General features: G+C 46.8%; 3 protein-coding genes across 3 annotated transcripts in view; 2 read left to right on the top strand and 1 right to left on the bottom strand.

The window, feature by feature from the left end:
- Positions 1-154: 154 nt before the first annotated feature.
- On the top strand, positions 155-6,555 carry LOC140570119 (NLR family CARD domain-containing protein 3-like). The gene is made up of 7 exons (XM_072692591.1): positions 155-503; positions 1,889-1,972; positions 2,104-2,151; positions 3,005-4,832; positions 5,008-5,094; positions 5,210-5,377; positions 6,237-6,555. The coding sequence occupies exons 1-7, from the start codon at positions 155-157 to the stop codon at positions 6,553-6,555; spliced, it is 2,883 nt and encodes a 960-aa protein (XP_072548692.1).
- A 752-nt stretch (positions 6,556-7,307) lies between these two features.
- Positions 7,308-14,902, bottom strand: LOC140570135 (uncharacterized). The gene is made up of 2 exons (XM_072692592.1): positions 12,009-14,902; positions 7,308-10,788 (listed from the first exon to the last, which is right to left on the bottom strand). The coding sequence occupies exon 2, from the start codon at positions 10,758-10,760 to the stop codon at positions 8,541-8,543; it is 2,220 nt and encodes a 739-aa protein (XP_072548693.1). The 5' UTR covers positions 10,761-10,788; positions 12,009-14,902; the 3' UTR covers positions 7,308-8,540.
- Positions 14,903-16,011: 1,109 nt separating this feature from the next.
- The window catches only part of LOC140570640 (pituitary tumor-transforming gene 1 protein-interacting protein), a 14,273-nt gene continuing 12,784 nt past the window's right edge, over positions 16,012-17,500 (top strand). Inside the window, exons 1-2 of the mRNA XM_072692630.1 lie at positions 16,012-16,271; positions 17,208-17,257. Coding sequence (XP_072548731.1) covers positions 16,187-16,271; positions 17,208-17,257 — 135 coding nt within the window. The 5' untranslated portion in view covers positions 16,012-16,186. The remainder of the gene's footprint in view (positions 16,272-17,207; positions 17,258-17,500) is intronic.

Here is a 17,500-nt window from a genome sequence, read left to right as displayed (position 1 = left end):
TGTTGTTGTTGTTGTTGTTGTAGTGATATGCTAAACACCATCACTACAGCTAACATGTAATGCTAATCTGACCCCAGTCCCCTCCTAACCCCCGTGACCCCTCCCTCCTCCAGGTTGGTTGTACAGGTGTGTGTAGGCCGAGCTGTAGGTCGCCATGGTTTCAGCCCAGCAGCTCCTGCGCTCCCACCGGGAGGTTCTGCTGGACTGGCTGAGTGTGAACCCCACGCCCCTGCTGCGCTGGCTGGCGGACGCGGGGGTCCTGACCCCGGAGCAGTACCGGGCCGTGCTGGAGCGCTCCCCCACCAACAAGGTGGCTAACGTGCTGGAGCAGGTGTGCGCGAGCGAGCAGAGCAGCCGGGAGTTCCTGCAGGTGCTGCGGGATGTCCAGGGCTACTACTGCTCTCAGCTGCAGGAGTGGACAAGCCAGCACTGCCCCCAAACACCACCCACCCCACCCACAGCACCACCCACAGCGATCAGAACAACAGCAGGTGAGGAACACGGCCCGGTTCCCCCTTCGCTGGAGAGAGAGTGTTCACTGTGATGCTCACTCGACCATTTAACACTCACTTAAACTTAGATGCTTTTGGAAACTCAGCTCTGTTCAGAAGCTCAGTAGAGCTTTAAAAAATGCTCTCCAGGGTGGAGGTTTTTCAGAACGCTCTCCAGGGTGGAGGTTTTTCAGAACGCTCTCCAGGGTGGAGGTTTTAGGGAACTTTAAGGTGAAAGACAGTAGCAGGAGAATGAATGGGCGGTGCTAAACTGCAGCTGAGTGAACGGGTGAATATTTATAAAGTGTGTTTTTACAGAACCTGCTTAGTTCAGTTTTCATATATGCACTCCTTATGAGGAGTGAGGAACAAGGAGTGAGATGTGAGGAGTGAGCAGTGAGATGTGAGCAGTGAGGAGTGAGCAGTGAGGAGTGAGCAGTGAGCAGTGAGGAGTGAGCAGTGAGGAGTGAGCAGTGAGCAGTGAGGAGTGAGCAGTGAGATGTGAGGAGTGAGCAGTGAGGAGTGAGCAGTGAGGAGTGAGCAGTGAGATGTGAGGAGTGAGCAGTGAGAGTGAGCAGTGAGATGTGAGGAGTGAGCAGTGAGGAATGAGCAGTGAGGAGTAAGCAGTGAGGGGTGAGCAGTGAGGAGTGAGCAGTGAGGGGTGAGCAGTGAGGAGTGAGCAGTGAGGAGTGAGCAGTGAGATGTGAGGAGTGAGCAGTGAGAGTGAGCAGTGAGATGTGAGGAGTGAGCAGTGAGGAATGAGCAGTGAGGAGTAAGCAGTGAGGGGTGAGCAGTGAGGAGTGAGCAGTGAGGAGTGAGCAGTGAGGAATGAGCAGTGAGGAGTGAGCAGTGAGGGGTGAGCAGTGAGGAGTGAGCAGTGAGGGGTGAGCAGTGAGGAGTGAGCAGTGAGCAGTGAGGAGTGAGCAGTGAGGAGTGAGGAGTGAGCAGTGAGCAGTGAGAGTGAGCAGTGAGATGTGAGGAGTGATCAGTGAGGAGTGAGCAGTGAGGGGTGAGCAGTGAGGAGTGAGCAGTGAGGAGTGAGCAGTGAGGAGTGAGCAGTGAGGGGTGAGCAGTGAGGAGTGAGCAGTGAGGAGTGAGCAGTATGTGATTTACAGTGTTCTCACTTTATGCCGCTGCTGCAGGTTTAGGTGCAGGGGGATCTTTGAGCTCTTGGTCTCGGCTGATCTCTGATCAGATGTTTGGGGCTGAATCAGTTATTAGTTAATGGTTAAGCAGAACCTCCCGAGCCTCAGATCTCAGCAGCTTTATCAGGTTGTTGTCCTGCAAGTTTGGCAGCCGGTCAGAGCGGTCTGAGGTCAGCTGAGGTGTCTATCAAACGTAACATCAAAGGCTGTGTGATAATCCTCCAGTTTACAGCCTTGTTTTCCCTCCTGCAGCAAAAACCACCAAGACAAAGAGTCCCCTGTCCAAACTCTTCTCCAAGGGCAGGTCTCAGGAGTACGCCATACCGAACGATGAAGGTAAAAACATCAGTACTGATTAACACACACACACACACACACATTTACTGATACACTCTGATACACTGCATGTGAAAGACAGTAGAATCAGTGAGCTCTGCTCATTAACACGGTTTGATGTAATCTTTCAGTGGACAGTCCGAAGCCTCAGCTGACCCTGAAAGCCCCTGCTGTCAGAGGTGAGCTTCTGAAATGACTCTGAACCTGATTCACATCTGATTCACATCTGATTCACATCTGAAGGTAAAGTGTTTACGAAAGCAGAAGCACCTGAGGGTCACTGCCGCTGCGTCACTGTACTCAGGTCAACTCTCAACAGCAGGTCTTCAGTACCTTCAGTTAAAGAAGCGAGCTCTTTTTACGGCCCCTCAGCTCAGACCCCAGACTCCAGACTCCAGACTTCTACTGTGTAGAACTCTATCACAGGAACAGACCTCCTACTCTTCTCCTGGGCCAGTGGACGATATGCTGCACGGTTGGACCGTAGGGACCTATTGTCATCTTTGAGGGAATATGTCCTCAAAGCTACAACACGGTCCTTCAGAGACAAAAGTGTAGCTGCAGAAACCCTCAATCAGTACAGTCAAAGCTTCAGCCCCAGACCCCCACATTAATCCACAAGGCTCTGAGCTTCGTGCTCTCTCAGATCCAGCAGTACTGGTCTCCTGGTCAGTGGTTTGGTTCTTCGGTCCCTAAACTGAAATTGGAAACCCTCTGACTGTCCTTTAGTGTGCAGGAGTGGACAAGCCAGTACCCTAAATACTAAAGGACTTATGCATCCTGACCTCTCTTATGCGCTTGTCGCTAAACGCAATCAAATCCTCACAGCAATGTTCCTCCTCCAGAATCTAGTAGAAAGTCTTCTTCTCTGGACAGTAGAGAGCAGGATCAGCTCTTTAATACCCTTGATTTCAGAAGAAAGAGCAGGTGTCCCAATACTTTTGTCCACATATTGTATCAATAGTAGGTAAACATGCTCATTAGTTCTTTTTGTGTGCTGTGTGTAACTTCACCTCTCTCTCTTTTCTCTAGTCTCCCTCAGCGCTCACAAAAACACTGTTCTCCATCGGACTGAGAGACTCATGTCGTATTCAGAGGGAGAAGGTCAGGACTCCAGCTCCCACGCCCACATCGATATCCGCTACACCGACCTGTTCGTCACCGAGGATGATGAGCAGCCGTCTGAAAGCCACGAATATTTCATACTTGCCAGCCACAGGTCACCCATTTACCCCCACCAGGCCTGCAGGCTGATACACCCCCGGAATCTGCTGAGCCCCGACCCTGAAACGGGGCGCATCCCGAAGCGCGTGAAGGTGAAGGGCATCGCTGGGATCGGTAAAAGCGTGGCCATGCAGAAGCTCCTGTATGAATGGGCTTTGGGGAAACACCTGCAGACGTTTTCATGCGTGTTTGACCTGCGTTTCCGCGAGCTGAATTTAATCGACGGTCCAGTAAGCTTGCGCGAGCTGCTGGCTCCGCGGTTCCGGTACCTGAAAGATGTTCTGGGTCATTTGTTTGAACACGCAGAGGCTTTACTCTTCGTCCTGGATGGACTGGACGAGTTTAGGCACCGTCTAGACTGGACTGTCAAAGACAGGGACTTAACTGTAGACTCGAAGATACCTGTCTCAGAGCTGCTCGTCGCCCTGGTCAAAGGAAACCTTCTTCCGCAGTGTTCAGTCATCCTGACTACAAGGCCGTCCACAGATGCACCCAAGCGCTTTTTCCAGCGTTGCTGCGTGGTCCTGGGCTTCCAGGAGCAGCACGTTGAAGAGTACACCAACAAATTCTACAAGGATCCTCGAGTGGCCAAGAAGGTCTTTAGCTACATAGTAAAGAACGACAATCTGTATGCCTTGTCCTTCATCCCCCTCTACTGCTACATCATCTGCTCCGCCCTGGCCGAGTTTTTCTCAGTGGACAACAACAAAGACGAGCAGTCCCTTGACCTCAATCCCCCGAGGACCGTCAGCGAAGTTTACTACTACTACCTCTACACCACTATAAAGCACCACGCGCTGAAGGACAACGCGGAGGCAACCGCGCCCCGGCCAAAGATTCTCGCTCTAGTGAAAGAGCAGCTCATGAACTTGGGGAGGCTTGCCTACGAGAACCTGCTGAGGAACAGGATCCTGTTTTACAAGGAAGACCTGGAGAAATTCGCCCTCAGTCCCCGGGGCGTCCGAAGCACCTTCCTTTGCCAGATCCTCGTATCCATGGAGGAGGAGAAGGTGGAAATGTTCGCCTTCTTCCACTTGACGCTCCAGGAGTACCTTGCCGCCTTATTCTGCGTGGTCAGCATCTCCGGACGCACAGAAATCCTAACGGGACTCGATTACTGGTGCTTTGGAGAACTTTATCCACCAGCCATAAGCCCTCCCCTCGCTGTCGACCCCATGCCTGCTGGAGATCATCTTGAGCGACCCCGCGTGGAGAACCTTCAGATGTTTACCCGCTTCTTTGCGGGGCTGGTGAGGGCTCGCCTCACCAAGCTGCTGGATGGAATGGTGGAGAATGGCCTTGGAGTAGATGATGAGGGTGTGGCTCTGCTTTCCCAGCTTGGCGACTGGTTTCAGAGGCAGTTTAGAAACAGGAAGCTCTCAAATCAAACAGCTCTGAACCTCCTCCACTGCCTGATGGAGCTGCACATGCAGGAGGCCACCAGCAGGGCGGCACCCGAGATCAGGAAGCTGAACCTGTTCAAGATGAAGCTCAGTGTGGTGGACTGTGCTGCTGTCCATTACGTACTACAGTTCTCTACACACCGTCTGGAGGAGCTGAACCTCGGCTACTCCAACATCGGCAACAAGGGCTTCAGCAGGCTGGGGCCGATCCTGCATCGCTGCGAGTCACTGTAGTGAGTGGATTTCACACTTTTTTAGAAACGCCTACCTCTCACGATTAGAGGCCTGTATGTTACCCATCTGTTAGCTTCCAGCCCTTTCAGTGGAGCTATAGTAGTGTTTCTAATAAAGTGGCCAGTGAGTACATCCCAGCTTATGGAGATGTAATGTTCCTGTTTAATCCACCAGTGTACGCTACAACTGCCTGGGTACAGATGCAGCGATCATGGAGTCTGCTGTTCTGAGGTCAGAGGATTGTCAGGTGAAAAAGCTGTTGTAAGTACCTTTGTTTTGGGTTCTGTGATGTAAAGGTTCTCTACATTGGGTGTTTGGACCATTAGCTAGGATTTACGTCACTAACAGAAACACTTCTCATTCTGTCCAAATCCAGCATGTGTGGGAATAAGCTGGGTCCTGAGGGAGCCCGGGCCCTGTGGGCCGCACTGGAACACAATCAGACCGTAGAAGAGGTTTACCTGGACATCACCGGGATAACAGAGACCGGCACGGAGAACCTCGTCCAGTGCCTCAGCAAAAACACAGCACTGAAGAATTTAACGTAAGAAAGGGATATGATAAATAAATATATAAAACCTTATAGAGCGCCCCCTATGCTTCCTGTAGTGTATTACAGTCTGTCAGAATGAGCGTGTGGATCATATGAACATTATAGAGCATTATAGAGCGCCCCCTACGCTTCCTGTAGTGTATTACAGTCTGTCAGAATGAGCATGTGGATCATATGAACATTATAGAGCATTATAGAGCGCCCCCTACGCTTCCTGTAGTGTATTACAGTCTGTCAGAATAAGCGTGTGGATCATATGATCATTATAGAGCATTATAGAGCGCCCCCTACGCTTCCTGTAGTGTATTACAGTCTGTCAGAATGAGCGTGTGGATCATATGAACATTATAGAGCATTATAGAGCGCCCCCTACGCTTCCTGTAGTGTATTACAGTCTGTCAGAATGAGCGTGTGGATCATATGATCATTATAGAGCATTATAGAGCGCCCCCTACACTTCCTGTAGTGTATTACAGTCTGTCAGAATGAGCGTGTGGATCATATGAACATTATAGAGCATTATAGAGCGCCCCCTACACTTCCTGTAGTGTATTACAGTCTGTCAGAATGAGCGTGTGGATCATATGAACATTATAGAGCATTATAGAGCGCCCCCTACGCTTCCTGTAGTGTATTACAGTCTGTCAGAATGAGCGTGTGGATCATATGATCATTATAGAGCATTATAGAGCGCCCCCTACACTTCCTGTAGTGTATTACAGTCTGTCAGAATGAGCGTGTGGATCATATGAACATTATAGAGCATTATAGAGCGCCCCCTACTCTTCCTGTAGTGTATTACAGTCTGTATCACATCTCTATAGCAGTGGTGTTCTGGTGTGTCTTGCAGTGTTGTTGGAAACGAGCTCGGTGAGGCCGGCTGGGAGAGGCTAAAGGAACTGGGTCGACTCCGGCCAGACCTCCGCATCATCGGTCACTTTGTTGATGACCTGGAGCTGCTGGAAGCGTACCTGGGCTGGGTGGAGGAGATTCGAGAGGACCATGAGCAGATGGACTCGGTGAAGAACACAGATGCTCTCCAGTCCGTCCTGAAGGGCCTGTGGCTCAGCAAAGGAACCGGGCCGAATGCGGTCAAAGCCAAAGAGCTGGAGACCAAAATCATCCAGCTTCTGAAGAGCAGCGAGCTCTCGGCATTAAGAGCACAATGAGTCCGGTTTGAAATCAGACTGGACTGATCTGTACATAGTGCTTTACTGTTAATGCAACACAAATCAGACACTGTTTTATAATTCTACAGTCATATCAGAACATTATGACCACCTCTGGTTTGGAATGAACTCCTCTGGTTATACAGCAGCCCTGTGTAGATCTGTACCTCCAGACTGTGTCCATCTGTTTCTCTGCAGACTCGGTTAACCTTCTTTCACCCTGTTCTTTAGTGCTCAGGACCCCACAGGACTGACCACCACACAGTAGACCGTCTCATTCTCAGCACTGCAGTAACACTGCCTGACCTGGTGGTGGCGAGTGTGTTAGTGTGTGTTGAATGAACTGGTCTTCAGTAGCTGAAGAGCTCCCTCAGGAATTCTGCTCAATTCCTCCTCACAATGATACAACAGCCAAACCTGCTAACGGTTCGGGCCGTGTGCAGCGCTGTTATTGGTGAAGTGAAAGATGGAGTAGTGACCGATGATCTGTTTATCAATCAGTCCGTCAAGCCTCACAGACTGTATTACACAACCTTCTGGAGACACTGATCCAACTGAATAAGCTCTAATGCCACGCAATTACACTACGGACATCACCTGCAACTAATGTCCAGCTTCAAGAGACTGACCAATCAGGAGGCTCCTGATAAACCCATCAGAACAATTAATACAGATTACAATGAAAATGTGTCTCAAAAATCAAGCTTTTATTAAAATCATACAGATCAACTGAACTTATGTGATTAAAACAGGCTAACCCCCCCCCAGGCTGAGTCTTCATTTAATGATCAGGATAAAGCAAAAGAATTCAAATACAGGCAAGCAGATCCATTCAACATCTGTTAGCATTAGCTAGCATTAGCAGCTTGGCTGCTAGAGGGCGAAGAGGCTATGGCATGCTGATCTATGATCCACACCAGATCCAAGTTGAGCAGTCTATAGTTACGCAATCTATAGTTACACAGTCTGTAGTTAAGCAGTCTTTAGTTGAACAGTCTATAGTTAAGCAGTCTGTAGTTGAACAGTCTATAGTTAAGCAGTCTGTAGTTGAGCAGTCTATAGTTGAACAGTCTGTAGTTGAGCAGTCTGTAGTTGAACAGTCTGTAGTTGAGCAGTCTATAGTTAAACAGTCTGTAGTTGAGCAGTCTGTAGTTGAACAGTCTGTAGTTGAACAGTCTATAGTTGAGCAGTCTGTAGTTGAGCAGTTTACAGCTGAGCAGTCTATAGTTGAGCAGTCTACAGTGTAGGTAAATACATCTATGCTTCTTTATCATTGTTAGGATAAAAACCAATAGTAAAAGCAATATGAGCTAAATAGAAGCAAGTTAAAAAACAGTATATTATACTTAGATTCCGCAGTACCAGGAACCGTCTCTTACTGTACATTAAGACCCCTCACCTAAAAATATCAGTGAAGAAAAACTATTTAATGAAACAGGAATTAAGCTCATTTCATTTTAAAATGTTAACCAACATTAAACTGATGACTGACACTGAAAGCTAAAGCCAGTTTCAGGGCACTGTTTACTCCTACTTCCTGTTTACCTGAAACTGTAGCATAAACAAAGCCCATTTCCAGAGACGTCAGGACTTTTTTTTATAAATACAATAAAACCTTCAGTCCAAAACTACAAGAAACGTGTACAGTTTAGACTGACCAACTCAGAACTTACAACCACCTGAAGCACAGGCCACGTATTCTCTTATTTCAGGAAGCCAGTGCCAGGCCTCATTCTGAATGTGCTACAGTCCACTGAGTGTTGTTGACTGACCTACCCGCAGTCCAGATCTGTTACTGATGTAGCACAGTGCTGAGCTCGCCTCTGTCCCGACTCTGCATTCAGCCACATCTGCGACATCAAACTCCAAACTAAACTTTTATTATATAGTTTTTCAGAAAAAGTTTAAACACAGTTCTGTTTTTACTGCATGTTATAAAATGTGGGATTCTGGGATTTGAGTTTGTGCTTTGTTAAATCATCATGTTACAATTTTCTTTCTTTGGCATATTTAGCAATTCCATCCCAGCCGTTTGCTGATTCTCTCTCCAGACCGTTCTCACCTAGAAAAAACTGCCAGAGACAGTCTTGTGCATCTGGGTAGTTGTCAGGGTCTACCAAGTACCCTTCTTCCCCTCTTAGTTTGACTCTCCAGAAGGGTTCATCAGCAAACATCAGATATTGCAGAAAAGACTCGTCCTCAAACCTCTTCAGGTATGAAAAACTCAAGCTGGGTTTGTCTGTGAAGGCAGGATAAAGGTTGATGATGTATTTGTCGCATGTCGTCCTTATGTTTTCTGGCTTCAGCCTGTAACTTTCACTTTGGTCACACCGGGGTAAGTACCGTATGAAGGTCTTACCCCCGAGATTCATCTTCTCAATCGAGGATTTCAACTCTTCTAGGCTACGATCGCTATAGCTTTCATAGCTTTCAACATTGAGAAACCACCCGTCGAAGTTCAGCCGCTGGGCTATGTCCACCAGCTTCTGCAGGTTCTCTGGCTTTGCTAACTCATCAATGTCCTGCTTGTTCCCTCCATTGTTTAGTGGAGGCAAAAAAACTGTACCAAATATGGCTACTCCGTTCCGGTGTGCCTCGTCAATCCAAGCTGGATCTGGTGCCAGAACGGTTCCTTCGGTGGAGGACCCTCCGAAGAATACGAACTCTCTGATGTACTGCCAATAATCAAACCTGATCCTGTTCTCCTCCAGAATGCTCTGAGGAACCCTTTCCAGGGTTGGTCTTGCTCTGTATAACAGTGTGAAGTCTTTTTCTGAGCCTTTGTGGTTTACTCTTGACCACTCGTAATGAAAACCCTCAGTTTGAAGGTGCTCTACTGAAGGACGAAGGTAGTCCTCGCCGAACGTCTGCCCGACAGAATAATCCCTGAGTTCTGGGAAATCCGTACTTGCCTCACTTGGTTTGTTCAGAAACCAGGTGTATGTTTTTTTTTTCTCTTTTTGAGAGGCTTCTGGGAAATTCTTACTTGCGTCACATGGTTTGTGCAAAAGATATGGCATCCTGGCATAAAGCACTGCCAGGGCCTCTCTGTCTGAGACCTCCTGATCGCCCTTTTGCAGTAGATAGTAGAGCTGAGCCACAAGGAAGTATGGAAGTGCAGGAGGTTTGCCATCCCTGCCCCAGAGATATTCAGCACATCTCTGGAACTCGGAGTCAACCTGCATGTTTTCTTTTCCTGTCTGAAATCGCTTCAGGGCGTTTACAATTTCACTAATTTTACTAATTTCACTAATTTTATTGTCGCCCATCAGGTCCTTTACTTTAGCATTGAAGCCACTGATTGTAACAGTCTTTCTGAACTTCATGACATAATATCGCTTCCTCCCACTTCGATCTTCAGCACTAAACAGGTAGGAACGGTACGATTTCTGGCCCTGCTCGTACCCCCACTGTAGTATAATGCCATCATCACTCTGGTTTTCAAACAGTTCCTCTCCAAATTTGTCAACTTCTGAAAGTGGAAACACCTCCCACTGGTTCATATCCCAATTGTCGGATTTTGGAAGCTGTGCATCTGGATCCATGTTGGCCCGGACCCTTTTAACCAGTTTAAGGCCGATGATGTCAATGCTTTCCTGTATGAAGTGCAGGATCACTTTCTTGATAATTCCCACCAGCTCCGTCTCCTTGCAGTTGAGGAATTCGGTTGATGTGCGGAGCTCTCCGTTTTGGTATTGAAGGGCTTTGTGGAAAGCCTGGACAGCTTCCTCATCAGAAGCACCAGCATGTCTATTACGATACATGAAAGTCCGAGCTGCCAGGAGCTCCACGTCTGGGGACAACGGCGAGACCTCGCAGTCATCACATGACTCAGCCGCTTTTATGAACTCAGTGTTTCCTGCTAACGCTTCCTGCAGCTGCTTTATGATTCTTTTGGGAGATGTTTCGTTAGGAACATACTGGTATTTATGGTTGTTTCTCATGGCCAGCGAGGAATCCCTTTTCTGGTAGTCCACAACCGCCTCAATCTTTTCCTGGGCCGTGCCGGGAGAAGACAGGCCATGACGGAGAGCCTCCTCAGAGAACTGCAGCAGGAGAACGTAGGTCTCAGACCACCTGACACTGTTGAGCTGTTTGAGTTCTGAGGCCAGGGCTACAGCCTCTGATAATGTGAGATTGGGGTCTCCATATTTTTTGACCGTAGCCAAACTTGTGAGACACACCGGTTCACTGTTGGCTGCCATTGCGTCTTCTTACTCTCGTGGTTCAGAGCTGAAAAACAGTGCATTTGGACTGAGATGTGGGAGATGTGGAGATACAGGAATGTAAAGTTCACAGTAAAAGATTAAGACCTGCAACACGACACAGACCCTCATGCTCAGCATCCTAACACAAGACATTCAAATACTGACAATTACAAAGACCCGGAGGAGAGGACAATCGTGAACCGGCTGGAGGGTCCTCAGAACTTCACCTCGATTCTGTTTGAACTGAATCGTATTCTGTAAATGTTCCGCTTCTCTGGGTTACTGGACTGAAGCGGCTCACAGTGTACTGCAGTCCTGGGTTGTTATTGCAGTAGTACAATCTGTGATTGATCATATTGAATTTACCACATTTCCAAAGGTGTCTATAGTATTGACCTTCATTCCTCAGGTAGAAGTGAGTGGAGATACTAGGTTTTAAAAGACTTCTGTATCAACTTAAGCTTTTTACTGCAGTAAAAGTGTAAAAGTACTGGTTTCAGAACGACTACAAGTAGAAAAGTAAAAGTGGAAGGAAAACAAACGCCACAGGGGTCTATAGTGCACTACCCCCCCCCCCCCCCCCCCGCCTTCCCCCAAAACACTTCATACTAGACTACGTGTGCAGGTGTGATGGGTCAATTACAAACCAGTAGGGAGTCAGAATGGTGTGAATGGTGGGTTTCTGGATTTATCTGCAGAGGTTTTTTTTTTGAAGGATGACGAGCAGAATGAAAACAAAGGGAAGTATAATAGGAGGAACGAGGCTGTTTTAAAATGTAAGGAGGAGAAAGTTCAGATAATTGGGTGAAAATGTAAGAAGTAGAAGTAAAAAGTGAATAAAATGAATAATTACTCCGGTAAGTTTAGATAATCAACATTTCTACTGTAGTAAAGTAATGAAGTATTAGTACTTAATTACTGGACTCCTCTGCACATTTCTGTTTATTAAATCAGTAATGTAGTTTAGATCCATGTCTGAACGCACCGGCTCTTCTCAAACTCCTGAGGCGAGGCGAGACTCACAGCAGTTAGTGAGAGAACAGCGGCTCAGATTGTCCAGTTTCTATTTTCTGAGTCTAAAAATATAATCTACAAGTGATCTGAGGAGAAACCTAGCTGCCCAGCCTGACACTCACATGTTCTCCTCAGAAAGCCAGTCTGGACCTAACGCACCAATCAGATCAGTGTAGAGCAGTACAGCTTTCCCTGCAGGGCAGCAGCAGAGCTGGGTAAGACAGTACTTACCAAAGAGGGATGCTGTTGGTCTGAAGATAGGTCAGAGTTCTTCACGCTATTCCCACAGCCCAAATAACCAAACTGCAGGACAAACGTGAGGCAGCTATTTATCTCCAGTAGGGGCGAGTGGGTGGAAAGAAAGGTGTGGAGGAGGTTTCTTCACCGTCAACACCTGCAGATGAGCTGTGATCAGATATCCTACCGGTTTAGGTCACAGAGTGGCCGTTACTGCTGTGAAGAACACCTGCAGATGAGCTGTGATCAGATATCCTACCGGTTCAGGTCACAGAGTGGCCGTTACTGCTGTGAAGAACACCTGCAGATGAGCTGTGATCAGATATCCTACCGGTTCAGGTCACAGAGTGGCCGTTACTGCTGTGAAGAACACCTGCAGATGAGCTGTGATCAGATATCCTACCGGTTCAGGTCACAGTTCCTTCTCTTCATTCAGACGAATCGTCAGCTTTGGAACCAACAGTTTTTCCTAAGAAGTGTCTGTTTACTAACCTGCATGGTTTCACTCCCACACACACATTCAGAGGAACAGCGTCTTCAGAACCGCCCTGCAGCCGTCAATCAGCACATCCTTCACCTCCAGATCCAGTTTCCTTCAGCCCACACACTTCCCACACTCACCAACACCACTGACCAGAGAGGACAAGCACCAGGGAGGGGTTTCTAATAAAGTGGCCAGTGAGTGGAAGCACAAGGTAGGGGTTTCTAATATAGTGGCCAGTGAGTGGAAGCACAGGGTAGGGATGTTTCTAATAAAGTGGCCAGTGAGTGGAAGCACAAGTAAGGGGTTTCTAATAAAGTGGCCAGTGAGTGGAAGCACAAGTAAGGGGTTTCTAATATAGTGGCCAGTGAGTGGAAGCACAGGGTAGGGATGTTTCTAATAAAGTGGCCAGTGAGTGGAAGCACAAGTAAGGGGTTTCTTATAAAGTGGCCAGTGAGTGGAAGCACAAGGTAGGGGGTTTCTTATAAAGTGGCCAGTGAGTGGAAGCACAAGGTAGGGGGTTTCTTATAAAGTGGCCAGTGAGTGGAAGCACAAGGTAGGGGGTTTCTTATAAAGTGGCCAGTGAGTGGCCACTATCATAATCATAATATAATAATCACGGTGTAGTAGAACTTAATATAGTCATGGCAGTGATGGTCAGAGTGATGAGAGGAATGATGGGTAATAGTGGTGATATTAATAGTGGTGATAGTTAAGAGTCCATTTAGGTTTAATATGGTCATTAAACAGGTAGCAGTGGTAGGAGGGTGTGCCGCTGGTCTGGTGGTGGGGGCGGGGCCTGCTGGTTGGACTGGTAGATGGCAGCTGGTTTGACGCAGGTAGAGGGGACCTCAGCGGTCAGTCTTCCAGCAGGTCGGGCTGGATGGTCATTTACTGGGAGAAGGTAAAGAGACAGAGTTAGATCTGAGAGGATTTTATAGAGATCAGAGAATGTTGATCAGTATCAGAGTGTGTCTGACGACTCCGGCAGGTCTGACTATAACAGTCTAATTAAAAGGAGAGAGCCAGAAGGTAACACAGACACAGGAGCTCCCTGAAACACTAGCGTCCATCTGCTCCACCGTCCCCAAACCTGAATGATCGCGTGTAAGCAGAGAGACGACAGCTCCAGCATCTCAGTGTACTACAATTCCCTGTGTCCTCGAACCCTGGACCTGCAGCCCTTATCTAAGAAACATTAATTACCAAAAGCTAAACTAAACAGATGAGTTTCAGCCTAGATTTAAAGACTGAGACTGTGTCTGAGTCCCGAACATTATCTGGAAGGTTATTCCAGAGTTGGGGGGCTTTATAAGAAAAGGCTCCTCCCCCTGCTGAGGGTTTCTGAATTTTGGGAACGAGTAAGAGCCAGCACCCTGAGATCTAAGTAGTCTTGATGGTTCGTAATATACAATAAGATCCTGCAGGTACTCAGGAGCGAGGACATGTAGGGCCTTATAGGTTAATAGAAGAATTTTATAATCAGTGCTGAACTGAACTGGGAGCAGTGCTCCTGCAGTTGAGCTGTGATCAGATATCCTACCGGTTCAGGTCACAGAGTGGCCGTTACTGCTGTGAAGAACACCTGCAGATGAGCTGTGATCAGATATCCTACCGGTTCAGGTCACAGAGTGGCCGTTACTGCTGTGAAGAACACCTGCAGATGAGCTGTGATCAGATATCCTACCGGTTCAGGTCACAGAGTGGCCGTTACTGCTGTGAAGAACACCTGCAGATGAGCTGTGATCAGATATCCTACCGGTTCAGGTCACAGAGTGGCCGTTACTGCTGTGAAGAACACCTGCAGATGAGCTGTGATCAGATATCCTACCGGTTTAGGTCACAGAGTGGCCGTTACTGCTGTGAAGAACACCTGCAGATGAGCTGTGATCAGATATCCTACCGGTTTAGGTCACAGAGTGGCCGTTACTGCTGTGAAGAACACCTGCAGATGAGCTGTGATCAGATATCCTACCGGTTCAGGTCACAGTTCCTTCTCTTCATTCAGACGAATCGTCAGCTTTGGAACCAACAGTTTTTCCTAAGAAGTGTCTGTTTACTAACCTGCATGGTTTCACTCCCACACACACATTCAGAGGAACAGCGTCTTCAGAACCGCCCTGCAGCCGTCAATCAGCACATCCTTCACCTCCAGATCCAGTTTCCTTCAGCCCACACACTTCCCACACTCACCAACACCACTGACCAGAGAGGACAAGCACCAGGGAGGGGTTTCTAATAAAGTGGCCAGTGAGTGGAAGCACAAGGTAGGGGTTTCTAATAAAGTGGCCAGTGATTGGAAGCACCAGGGAGGGGTTTCTAATAAAGTGGCCAGTGAGTGGAAGCACAAGGTAGGGGTTTCTGATAAAGTGGCCAGTGAGGGGAAGCACAAGGTAGGGGTTTCTAATAAAGTGGCCAGTGAGGGGAAGCACAAGGTAGGTGTTTCTAATAAAGTGGCCAGTGAGTGGAAGCACAAGGTAGGGGTTTCTAATAAAGTGGCCAGTGAGTGGAAGCACAAGGTAGGGGTTTCTAATATAGTGGCCAGTGAGTGGAAGCACAAGGTAGGGGTTTCTAATATAGTGGCCAGTGAGTGGAAGCACCAGGGAGGGGGTTTCTTATAAAGTGTGTGTGTGTTCACTACCAGATGGGTTAAATGTGGAGGACACACTTCGCTGTACAGTGTACACTGCACAGTGACAAATACCTTTACATATTTAACATGTTCATATCTTCCAAAACTCTATTAGAGTTTTTATATTATATAGTTTATTAAGGGACAGAGAGCTGGTCAGTACATTAAACTGAGGCCGGACAGTGTAGTGTAGTGCTGTTATCAGACAGTAATTCAACACTGTTATCAGACACTGCTTATCTGATTCCCTAACAACCCTTAAAGGCGCTTTAGGTAGCAAAGGACTTTTTGCTTTTACTGAACTATGTTTTATAATAATAATAATAATAATAATAATAATAATACATGTTTAAAAGAACAAGAACAACAAAACTTATAAAGATAATAACAATACCAAACAGCATTAACTACAATACTGCTACTACTGATAATAATAATAATAATAATAACAGTAATAATAATAATAATAATAACAGTAATAATAATAATAATAACAGCAATAATAATAATAATAATAATAACAGTAATAATAATAATAATAATAACAGTAATAATAATAATAATAATAATAATAACAGTAATAATAATAATAATAATAATAACAGTAATAATAATAATAATAATAACAGTAATAATAATAATAATAATAATAATAATAACAGTAATAATAATAATAATAATAATAACAGTAATAATAATAATAATAATAATAACAGTAATAATAATAATAATAATAACAGTAATAATAATAATAATAACAGTAATAATAATAATAATAATAACAGTAATAATAATAATAATAATAATAATGTCACCATATTAAGCTGAAGTTCGAGTCTACTTTCACTTCCTAGCCGAAGGGGGCTTTTATTTTGAAGGCTGTTGGAGTTCGTGCTGTTCGGGCTCTAACTCGCCATATTGTTGTGTTTGTCTGGTTTCCGTGTTGTCGCTGGTTCTGGTTCTGGTTCTGGTCTGAGCTGGTCTGGTCGCGGTTCTCCTCTCTCTCTGTGCCCGGGCTCCCCTCACTGCTCCCCGGTTCCTCCCCCGAGGCTGGCCGCTATGCTGACGCTGGGCTCCGGGTGTGTGAGTGTCGCTGTGCTGCTGTTCGCCGCCGCCGCGGCTCAGAGCCCCACACCTGCTCCAGGTAGGAGAACCCGATCAGAGCTGATCACTGATTAATGTGATTGATCCGTTCTGATCCGGATCAGTCCGGTTCTCTGTGTGTGATTAGACTGAGGTTGATCCAGCACTGCGGGCTCGATCAGGGACAACAGCAATGTTGAGTCATTCCCACTAATCCACTTTCCACACCAGACATGCTGTGCCTTTAAGACTGATATATGTAAATGAGCTCTGTTCTGATTGGCTGCCCTCTATTGGGCCTTATTGTAAAAGCAGTCTAGTCTGAAACACCATATACTACTTCTGTATGAATGGGTGGAGCTAAACTGCTTTAGGCTAAAGAGGTGGGGCTAAAGTGCTGTAGGCTGAATGGGTGGAGCTAAACTGCTTTAGGCTAAAGAGGTGGGGCTAACGTGCTGTAGGCTGAATGGGTGGAGCTAAACTGCTTTAGGCTAAAGAGGTGGGGCTAACGTGCTGTAGGCTGAATGGGTGGAGCTAAACTGCTTTAGGCTAAAGAGGTGGGGCTAACGTGCTGTAGGCTGAATGGGTGGAGCTAAACTGCTTTAGGCTAAAGAGGTGGGGCTAACGTGCTGTAGGCTGAATGGGTGGAGCTAAACTGCTTTAGGCTAAAGAGGTGGGGCTAAAGTGCTGTAGGCTGAATGGGTGGAGCTAAACTGCTGTAGGCTAAAGAGGTGGGGCTAAAGTGCTGTAGGCAGAATAGGTGGAGCTTCTAATCACACTTCTAATAGTGCTAAGTTTTTGAAGCGATTAGCTGCTGATAGCAGAATGATTGATATTGTCGTCCCTCCCTGATAAAGTACTGAGGTTCTGAAACTGCTGGAGTTCTGAGTACTGGTCAGTACTGTAGAGAAATATTTTTATTATAATTAAATCCAGTTATTGAATGAGCTGAGCTGAGTTGTGATTACTCACTGACCTCTGACCTTCTCTTCTACAGCACCATGTAAGAGCTTCACCACCTGCGACACCTGTCTCAGTAACGTGACGGTAAGCATATACGTCCAGCCCAGTCCAGCCCAGTCCAGTCCAGCCCAGTCCAGCCCAGTCCAGTCCTATTTAAATGCAGAGGTTTCCTCCAGTCTGATTGAATTCATTCAGGTTCTAGATTCAGACTGGGGTGTTTATATGTACAGTCTTCTCACAGCCTGAGGAAAATCTCACGCTACAGGTAATCTTATCCAGAGTGACGAGCATGTGTAGATTACCGCTTTGTGTACATGTTACCATGAC

This window comes from Salminus brasiliensis, chromosome 1 (genome assembly GCF_030463535.1).
Source record: "Salminus brasiliensis chromosome 1, fSalBra1.hap2, whole genome shotgun sequence".
In the NCBI taxonomy this organism is placed as follows: Eukaryota; Metazoa; Chordata; class Actinopteri; order Characiformes; family Bryconidae; genus Salminus; species Salminus brasiliensis.
Note: the sequence above shows the minus strand (reverse complement) of the source record. Positions and strands in the feature narration are given on the sequence as shown.

Bases quoted from the DNA above. Each gene is read 5' to 3' on its own strand.
- LOC140570119 (XM_072692591.1), top strand. From the start codon at position 155: ATGGTTTCAGCCCAGCAGCTCCTGCGCTCCCACCGGGAGGTTCTGCTG. The intron at 504-1,888 runs GCCCGGTTCCCC...TCCCTCCTGCAG, and splicing joins AACAGCAGGTGAGGAACACG to CAAAAACCACCAAGACAAAG. The intron at 5,095-5,209 runs GTAAGTACCTTT...GTCCAAATCCAG, and splicing joins TGTCAGGTGAAAAAGCTGTT to CATGTGTGGGAATAAGCTGG.
- LOC140570135 (XM_072692592.1), bottom strand. From the start codon at position 10,760: ATGGCAGCCAACAGTGAACCGGTGTGTCTCACAAGTTTGGCTACGGTC.